The sequence below is a fragment of the Rhipicephalus microplus genome, unplaced genomic scaffold (assembly GCF_043290135.1).
Source record: "Rhipicephalus microplus isolate Deutch F79 unplaced genomic scaffold, USDA_Rmic scaffold_15, whole genome shotgun sequence".
Taxonomy (NCBI): domain Eukaryota; kingdom Metazoa; phylum Arthropoda; class Arachnida; order Ixodida; family Ixodidae; genus Rhipicephalus; species Rhipicephalus microplus.
In genome coordinates, this window is record NW_027464588.1 from 19,429,500 (window position 1) to 19,439,863 (window position 10,364).

Consider the following 10,364-nt stretch of genomic DNA (forward strand, 5'->3'; position numbering starts at 1 on the left):
TATGCACGTAAAAGAACCCCAGGTGGTCGACATTTTCTGAGTCCTCCCCTGCAGCTTCTCTAATAATCATATGAAGGCTTTGGGGCTCTGGATACCACATATCATTCAAGCATTTGCAGCAGTCTCTAGGTTAATCTGTACGAATTCATTTTATGAGATCATTCTATTTTGTTTTGTTCTCTGTTTCTTTTTAGGTATTGTATGTAGCAATTTAATGTGTCTTCTACCTACAATGATGTGGAATTCGATTAAAAAAATTGTTAATAAATAAATAAACCCTCAAGTAACTAAGCAAAACGGGTAAACAATAAAACCACAATAAACGAAAGAAAATAAAATTAAACGCTGTTTTCATTTCAGGTATTCAACATTTGCCTTGTCACCTATAATACTGTCTCCTAAACAAGGATAATTGAACAGAATTTCGTAATGGCAATGGGAAATATTCTAAGAGGCTCCAAATTTAATTACGCGACAATTTGTAAAGCTCTTCGTACGAAAGCTCCTAAATACAAGTTGCTAGCAACTTTTATTGCGCATGCGTTTTTGCAGCTTCGGTGGGTACATCCTGGATTACGCAGTCTTCACTTATCCGCCAATCGCCTTGCACCTGTCTTCAGTAAATGGTGAGTCAGGCTATTCAAACACTAGAATCCGCCCGGTTCTACGCGATGGCTTTAAACAGTTACTGTCGCAGCCAAGTACGTGGCTGCACCATAGGTTCGGGGCTTCAATTGATAGTCTTTAGCACTGATAACTTGAGAGTGAAGTAAATAAATAAACAAATAAATAGCGCTTATGTATTGCCTTTCCTATTTTTACGATATGCCAGCCAGATGTGTCAGATCTAGCCTTTCGCTGCCATCTCCAGCTCTTGCCCATCGCTTAGCTTTGGCCTGTGCTATGCGGTTGTGCAGGGAAATAGCCGATCATGTAGTGCCTCACGACGCAAATCTTACGAAGTATTGTTTTGTTCGGTTGTGTACAGATCCGTGGGGCAGTGTCTTACATTCCTGGTGTTCACAATGTTGGCGCTCACGCTGCTTCTGTAAATGCTACCGTGTTCTGCGATAGCATGTCGGCGTTCATGGCGCTATGTAAGCAAACAACGTGGAAGCATCACTACGACACTACTTCATGCACTGACTTCAAAAGTACCATGAGGTGGCATCGGCAAGGCTTTGAGCCACAAACCAAGGAGCAAAAACAAATTAAAAATATTCGAGACATAAAGGTGTCCACTATACCTACGAGGGAAAGTGCTTGAACGCACGTGTGGTGCAAGCAGCTCCACATCACGACCATCATCATGCATCACGACCACTCCCGAAACTAAGGTGGACTGATGGCTTCCGTTGAGGAGCGTGCATTCGCACTGGCTCTAAAAGAAATGAATAAGGCATAGGCTATTCCTTCCTTCACAGATTAGGCTTTTACCTGAAAGGTAAACGCGTCTTGACAGAGGTATCTAAACATTTACTGCGCATTTCCGCAATGGCGAAGGAATGAAGGTGGCAGCAACAAATTTAAGTTAACGTGAAGAACGGCATGCAGCTCGAAACATGCGACGCGCGGCTCAAGCAGAACAGACGCACGAAACAGACATACAACAGGACGAGTGCCAACTAAGAACTGTGTACTAGCTTCTCACTAATGGCTGGCTGCTCAGACACAAAGGAACGCGCACAAAATGAACGCTCAAGTATACACAGGACAAGTGCGAATCAGCAGCTCTCACAATTGTTCCTTCTTAATATTTCAGCAGTGCACTCCTTTCGCAAAGGCGGCCACTGCAGTAAGCGAATTGGCGTTTGTGCTCTCCGTAACTTCCACACAAACTAGCTGTGAAACGTTTAAACCACCCGCATCAAGGGCAGGCCCGCACAAGCGGAAACGGCTTGCAGAAGCGTGCTCACTCGTGCGGACCGTGGGAACACAGTCAGAGGATGACCTCTAAAGTTAAATCTTAAGCGCACCCTTCTCGCTATCTCACCAGTTATATAAAGTGAACGCGCTGAAGTGCCACCGAGCTATGATCACCGTCAACAGAAAATAACAGACATACATAGCTCACCGTTAGTGCACTGATTATTATTGCATTCCGTGGTGGAGTCGCTTCACTCCACACGCAGCGGAGCTATATATAGGTGTCATAGGTGTGCCTCATGGTGACTGAACAATTTGTCCTTTTCTTCGAGTTTTTCTTGGTCATCTGTGCGTGTATATTTCACAATGTATTACCCTCGACATAAAGACGTGAGTGGAGCGGTGGTGTAACCCGGCGTAAAACCTTTTCGTGTAAGAAAGTTCGTTTCTAATCACGATCGAACCAACCATGAAATACTCTGTATCGCGTGTCTGATGGTTACCGATTGCAGCGCTGGGCGGCAACCTGGCGGCCGTCTTTAGCTGCAGCTTGTCCAGTTACCTGAACCGGTTGACGCCCCTGGGAGACATACCGTTCGGGGAACACGTCTGCGTGGGGCCCCTACAGATGTACTACCAGGGCGGGGAGATGGCCAACGTGGCCTATGTGCTCGTCGGCGTCGTGGTGCCCGGCCAGACGCTGTTCGCCGTGCTCTCTAGGATTCTGCGCTTCGGCAAGGTCTCCATGACCACCACCTTCTTCGCAGCCTACTGTGGTGCATCGCTAGGGCAGGTGTGTCCCCACCGACCATGTTGCGTAATTACGAAACACGAAGAATTCACTTATTGTTTAGACACAGGAGGAAAAACATGAGTATTCCGCAAGTGACCATCAGGGCTACTACAAGTAGCGCTGACAAACACTCTCAGGTGTCGACGCGCGAATACACCCGATAAAGTAGACAGGAGGACAATAGCCGCTTCTGTTCAAATTGTTGAGCATTGGGCGCCTTATTCGATTCCTGCAGCTGCGGTCTCGGCGGGGCCTGGAGGAAGGAAGAAAAAAGGAGGGAGCATCATCACACGAGTGAAGCCCACCGCGTGGGCCCAACACATGATCAAAATGTCAGAGCAGGCACTGGATTTTAGTCGCCTTGGTGGCGTTTCGCTTTTAAACCTCCTGCGTGAGCCGGCTGGTCTGCACCGAACAAAAGGATTTAGAATGAAATCTGCCGCGTGCCATACTCCGCTGCCAGCGCAGTATTGGCAAGGATCGTTGCGTACTTGATCTTGGAGTGACATGTCACATGTTGGGCCGACACTGGTGGCTTCAAAATAGGTCGGCTTGCCAAAGCTGGCTCAATTATGTCCTCCTTTCTTCTCGATGTGTGCCATTTAAAATTCTTTCTTTCAACTAATGAAAGCTCAATACAAGATCGACATGTCGCACCTTCTATATTTGTCAGGTTGCGATACCAGACACAGGAACTCACTAGCTGTAGCTGTAATCGTGACACGTTCAAAATGCTTTCTTTCCTAGAATTAACTGTAGAGAATTGGAACAAATAGCCCGGTAAAAAGGTGATGCAAGATTAACTCTCGCAATTTGAATCTCACCTTCGGTAAGAAGCAATTATCTTCTCTGGCTAGAATAATTTTCGTATGTTTCTTTTTTCTCTTTCACCTCGTGCTAACTCATCTGTTGGACCCAAAAAATGCTAGACTAGCGCTTATTGCCCTTTAGTTTTGTTAATCAAAGCACACGTGCGAACAACTTTGTTTTTTCCTGTGTCTTTTTTTATTTTTATGCACCTATATAATGTACCAAGCTGCCAAGATCGTGTACATGATCACAGTATCAATCAATAAGCGTATAAGTCAATTATAATACAAATACATACCTAAATAAATAAGTAAAAAATAAAAAATAAAGAATGAACTGGCAAACTTATGTTTCAATTAAAAAAACAGAGATAACTATCACCAAGTAGAACTGGTAATTGCAATGAATCAGAAGCATACTTGACTTGTACCAAATCATTCTTTATTGCGTCTGGTGCTGGTAAACTTAAGCCCGGTGAAAAAATGCGCAGCCTAAGCACCAACAGTAATACGTGCATTCTTAGAGAATTAAACTACGCCTTTACTCACTTTGAACCTCCACGAGTCGTTGGCGCCATCTATTTGAGAGACTCGTAAACGCACTTTAGGGCACCAAAGGTGAATGGTTGTGTCCGTTTTCCCATGTTCGCTGATTCAGTTTTATATATAAACTGCCCATGCCAGCTGGAGGGGTTTTCTTTTTTTGCATGACTATATTAGTATCTTTTGTGTTCGTAATTTTCAGTTCAGTTTTTCTCGGGGGGGGGGGGTAATGGCCACATAAACTTTGGTAGAAATTTTCATGTTTTCAGACAGTCACTAATGCATTACAGAGAAAGATATTATGAGAGCACAAGGGCCTTTGTGCCGTAATTGTCCGTCGCCGGTGTTTGTATCCGCTATCGCGCGCTGTGGAAAAAAAGAAACAAGCGAAGTAAATAAAAACTCCGAGGCACGACTGGGATTAAAAACCAGGTCCCCTGCCTGCCAGGCCAGTAAGTTACCATTAAGCTACACCGGTGCTTGAAACCTCATGCGTGAAACTTCGTTTCAGATTAACACTAGGCAGCTTTCATGTCAAGAAAAAATCGCGTTATTATAAGTAATAAATTGTTCCAGAACAGCGAAGAAACAACCAGACATCACACAATGCCAATGGCGTTATGACCAAGAATGCAATGTGGATGCCTTACTACCGCCAATAATTGTTATTTATGGCATAATCGCTACCCTGCAAGTGTGCTCGTAGCACTTACAGAATGTATGAATAAAAAGATGTCTTTAGCAATGCCACTCTTGCAGCTTTCGCGGTGACAGTGCAGCGCGTCTCGCGCAAGCCTGGTGTTTTTTTTTTTGCTTGAACAAGAAGTCACGATGAGGTGCTGTGACTGCCCATCGGTCATCATGGCATTTTAAGCCAAGCCTGAGGCCTACGCACGAGGGATGGAGGATGTGGTGATTCACTTTAGCCGTTAGTTTATCACCAGTCAGTTCATTACTAATAATATTATTGTTCTTGCCTAAGAATTTTATCAGTAATATTAATAATATTTATCATTATATCATTTATTTTTTGTTGTTGTACTATGGGTGGTTTGGCGCTCCGATATGAGTGCAAAAGGCGACGCGGATGCCTCCTAGACAGACGCTTCAAAAGACATAATGCATGCAACACTTCACCAGCGGAATAAAAAGAAAGGCGAGACAAAAAAAATACTTGCTAGTCACATTCACCCTTTTCAAATTCTAAGTATCCGGATCATATACTCTATAAGGTAACCCAGAATTGCTTCATCTAGGCACGTTGTTTTCTAGCCGTTCTAAATTTCCCCGAGGCTATCCTTATTATGTTCGGCCTTCACCCTCCAAAGGTTGATATGTGGGGCTTAACGTCCCAAAACCAACCCTCCAAAGGCCCTTCACGAAGGTATGTAAAGTAAGAGTTCAAAACTGAGGTGTAGTAGTGCGAATCGAAAGCAATGTATACGTAAAAATTCCAACAAGAAGGTACAGAGGTAGGTTTTGACAAGCATGAGCAAGAGGCCGTTTTTAGACAAACGCCACTCTCTGCAATGTATAACAGAACCAAGTCCTTTTTATTGAAGTAGTGATACCTAAAATGACGCGAGAGCCACGGTTACTCTGGAAGCTTGTTGTAATAAAAAGGGCGACAGGAAATGCTGTGAAGAAGAGAGAGGAAACTTTTAAGTAGAAGTATAAATTATAGGTCAACGTTATTACACCTAACTAACTATATTAATCGGGCAACAAAGTGTCTTAAAGATTGTTTAGCCACTTTTCGTAATAGCACCTGTCCTATCCGAGTTCCGCCACGGTGGTCTATTAATTATGGTGTTCGAGTGTCAGCAGCATGTCTCTGGATCTTATCCTCTCTGCATCGGCCCCATTTTCGATGGAAGTGAGAAATCTATAGGCCCATGTACTTAAAATCTAGGTGGACGTTGAAGAAGAACAAGAGATTAGAATTTTCGAAAATAAAAAATTTGAACCCTCTCCTCGAACGGCACCCTGAAAGAGTGCAAAACATCAGCGTTTAGCATGTGTGGCGGGACGGTTTGAAAAGGCGCTAACGCGGGTCCTGCGGTGAGCGCTGGAAGATTCGTTTGAAGCGATGGCTGGCGTATGTCTAGTTTTTTCAGAGGGGACACGGGCGCTGGACCGGAGCAGGCGCGTGTTTCGCCTTGATGATCGCCGCCCTGTGATCGGTGAAATGCACGCTGAGAGGTTCCTGCAGACATTCTGCGTCGCAGTTGGCTAAGGCCAGATTGATGCGCATTCCTTTTATTGTGGTGGGTGATTTCCGTTCCGCCGACACGGACTTCAGCGAGTGAACGTCTAGCATGTAATCGACGAGCCATTCTCGTCTTCCTCCGCTGACGAAAACGTTGAAATCTCCCGCGACTATAAGAGGCACATCGACATGCCTCACTTCAACAGTCAGCGCCTCCTTCAGACAGCGCTGAAGCTGCTTCTTCGGCAGGTTGGATGTGACGTAGAGCATGAAGATCGACACGTCACCGATGCACAAGGCAACTCACTCGGACCAGATGTGTCTTCAAAAAAGCCCTTATCGTTCTTACACGTCGCCTCTTGTTCGCCTGGCGGAGCCCAGCGCTTGCGTACGGGTGCTTCAGTGGAGGCGTGTGGCGCTTTCGAGACGTTGCCAAACGACGACGACGTCGAGGATTCGTCAGCGTTGGCATTCCGCTGTCGGTGCTTGTACTTGGCTTCCTTCAGTCGCGTCTCGTCGGTGTTGCCGACGCGTTGAAGACGCTTGCGCTTCGCTTCTTTGGCTTGTGTCTCGGCGGTGTTACCAGCGCGCCTTCTCCATTCCCGCCCTCGCACCTCGTCGGTGTCGTTGATCTTTCACTTCCGGCGCTTGAATGCGGCTTCCCTGGCCCGCGCCTTGTCGGTGTTGCCGTTGCGACGTCGCTATGCGTGAACGCGATCGGCTCTGCTAACCCTCGCAACGCCGAACAACGCCCGGGTTAGGCCAAATCACTTCAGCGCATCTTCCGGCGGGCGAAGCAGCTAGCTTCGCTTTCAGGTGTCCTCTCTATTTCAGATAAACGGGCCGAAAGAGTGTTAACTATACTCGGTGACAACTTCCTGTGGCAGCACAGCCAAGGCTACGAAGCCCACACACGCCCTTTTTTACTACGCTTATGCTGTACCACGCTGTAGTGCCTTCGTTTCGGCGTACATCGTCAAATAGTCCGTGGCTGCTACGATCCACTTGTTACCGGCAGATGTCAGCGAAAAGAGCCCCAGTAAATCTATTATTATTTGATCGAATGTCACCCTAGGTGGTTCGAGTGGTTGAAGAAGCCCCGCGGGCTTCAGTGGCAGGGATTTGTCGCGTTGACAATCCCGGCGGATTTTCTCGTATCGCTTAACAGATGCGTAAAGCTTAGGCCAGTAGTGTGCTTGCCGAACTCGATCGAGCGTTCGAAGGGAACCTATGTGACCAGATGTGAGCTCATCGTGGCAGGCGAGAAGCATGTCGTCACGCAAGTCAGTTGGCACGCCTAGAAGATAAGTTCTCTCAATGCTGTTGGAGTTTTTCTTATACAGGGCCCCATCTCACAGGCATAATGACGACAGACTTCGAGAAGTACAATGAGGTATGGAAGAGTTACGTCTTTCAAGTTTATGATAACTGCACGTATTTCGTCGTCCGCATGCTGTCGTGTAATCAGATCGGTTGTAGTAAGGGTAGTGTAGTACTACCGTCATCTTTGTTGTCGTGGCCACAAACTTCGACAGGGGCGTGGGACAACGAATCGGCATCTTCGTGCTTGCGGCTGGATTTGAAAGTGATCGTGAAATCGAATTTCTGCACACGAAGACTCCATCGTGCCAGTCGCCCGCATGGGTCCTGTAGGTTGGCTAACGCGCACAACAAATGATGGTCATTCACTACCTTGAAGTGGCGTCCATGATGGTAAGGCCTCAACTTCATCGTGGTCCATACAACAGTGAGTGACGCTTTTTCTGACGTGGAGTAGTTTAGGTCGGCACGGGAAAGAGGGTTATTATTTGCACCATGCCCTCTTGTAGTTGGACGAGGTCAACTCCAAGACTCACGTTACTGGCGTCAATATGAATCTCACTATCAGCATCTTGGTTAAAAGTGAGCGAGGACTCGCGGTGTCTGCAAATGCTCCCGTAGTTCAGAGAAAGCTGCGTCCTGTTCTTCCTCCCAGACGAATTACACGTCTTCACGAGTGAATTGAATGAGCGGTTCAGCAATCCTAGAAAAATTGGCTATACAGCGGCGATAGTACGCACAGAGCCCTATAAAGCCACTTGCTACCTTCCTCTCACGTGTAACGGGAAACGAGGTCGCGGTGGTGCTTTCGTCAGGGTCTGGTCGAACACCATCCACACTGAAATTATGACCGAGAAACTTAAATTTTTTATAACAGAAGTGGCATTTTTCTGGCATCAGGGTAAGGTTAACAGAGCGGAGTGCTTCCAGCACTGCCTGCAGACGCTTTATGTGCTCCTAAAAAGTCGCAGAAAACGTGACACCATCATTTAGATAAACTAGGCACATGTGCCACGTTGGACTGGTAAAAACAGTGTCCTTAGTGCTCTGGAATGTCGTAGGTACAGCACTGAAGCCAAAGGGGGGTACTTTGAATTCATATAGGCCCTCTGGTACAACGAAGGCGGTTTTTTCGTGTTGTTGTTCATCAACTTCGATCTGCCAGTAGCCACTATTCAAGAACATCGATAAGAAATACTTAGCCTACCGCAGTCTGTCGACGGAATCATTCATGCGGGGCTGCGGATAGGCGTCTTTTTCAGCTACGCTGTTGTTTTCTGTAGTCTACGCAGAAGCGCAAGGAGCCATCTTTTTCCTTTACGAGAACAAACGGAGATGACTACAGCAGTCTTGGAAGGTTGGATAACGTCATCTTGCAGCATCTCTTTAACGTGAAGATTTATAACGTCACGTACCTTTGCCAAAACGCAGTAAGGGTGTTGTTTTATGGGTGAGGTGTCGGTATATGCAATTGTTCGGTATTTGGGAATCAGTGTCTGACCAACCTGCGAGTTGGATGCTGAGCACTCTTTAACTCTATATAGCAGTTCACGTAGCTCAGTATGTTGCTGTTCCGAGAGGGTCAAATTGACATCAACTCTGCAAGTAACGAAGTCACGTCACTTGGTGTCGGTCGAAGGTTGTCGTCGGCTGATGTAGATGTGAAACGTTCAGCAATGTCTGCGACAGGGTAAGCTAAAGTGATGGCGGTGTGATAAAACAGGTGCTGGTACTCGTTACTGAAATTAGCCACAATATATTTGTTGGTGATTAACGTTCCAAAACCACTGCATGTATATGCGAGAGACTGTAGAGTACGGCTCCGGAAGTTTGTACCACCTGAGGTTCTTGAACGTTCACCTAAATCAAAGCACATGGGCCTCAAACATGGGCCTCAAGCACATGGGCATCCGTCGAACATACTAACGCTGGGGCTGTGATTTGATCGCATGGTAATAATATGTGGGGTTTATTGCCCCAAACCACCATATGTATATGAAAGGCGCCCTAGTAGATGGCTCCGGATATTTAATCCACCTTCGGTTTTTAGCGTGCATCCAAACCTGAGCACACGGGCCTACAGAACTTTCGCCTCCATCGAAAATGCAGGCACCGAAATCGAGATACATTTCCACGACCTGCGAGTCAGCAGCCGAGTGCCCTAGCGACTAGTACACCTTAGCGAGTGGCGATGTCAGAATTGCTGAAGCTCTCTGCTACGACATGCCTAATAAATATGTCGTGGCTTTGACACGTGCGACTGCAACTAGTAATATTATGCCGGAACAACCAACACTTACTCGAATTTTGAAGGTGCTGGTATTGCTGTACCTGGCGCGCCTCATCGTGTACCACCTCTGGAACTGGGGCGTCGACCCTGACAACGCGGCCATCCCCTGCCTGACGGGCTGCGGCGACTTCCTTGGCACGGGGTTTCTCACCATGGCCTACGCGTTGCTCTACTACACGGGCGACGAATCGGCCGTTCAAGAAGAAGAGCTGCGCTCCTACGTGCCCGTGACCACTCATCTCACTGCGCATGCGTCGTCTTCTACGCCAAGTTACGGCAATTCCACCTTGTCCTAGCGATGCCACGTACTTTGCTCCAGCTGAGTGGACCAGGCGCAGTTTCAGTGCTCATTGCACATTGTGCGCTTTGATATGTGATGACAAGACCACTTTCTTGTTTTATTTTTCGTTGTTTAAAAGGTTATTATGCTTTTATCTTTATTACGTCCATTATATTTGTGAAAATGAAAGCTTGCCGACACTTTGGTTCTTTTTACTTTGTGCGTGTATGCATGCATACGTCGCAAAGCTCAAG

The 10,364-nt window shown here is 46.6% G+C and overlaps 1 protein-coding gene across 1 annotated transcript in view; it reads left to right on the forward strand.

Moving 5' to 3' along the window:
• LOC119186378 (solute carrier family 41 member 1-like) overlaps positions 1-10,126 on the forward strand; it is a 33,461-nt gene extending 23,335 nt beyond the window's left edge. Inside the window, exons 6-8 of the mRNA XM_075883032.1 lie at positions 553-626; positions 2,379-2,659; positions 9,854-10,126. Of these exons, the coding sequence (XP_075739147.1) occupies positions 553-626; positions 2,379-2,659; positions 9,854-10,126 (628 nt within the window). The remainder of the gene's footprint in view (positions 1-552; positions 627-2,378; positions 2,660-9,853) is intronic.
• The last annotated feature ends 238 nt before the right edge of the window (positions 10,127-10,364 follow it).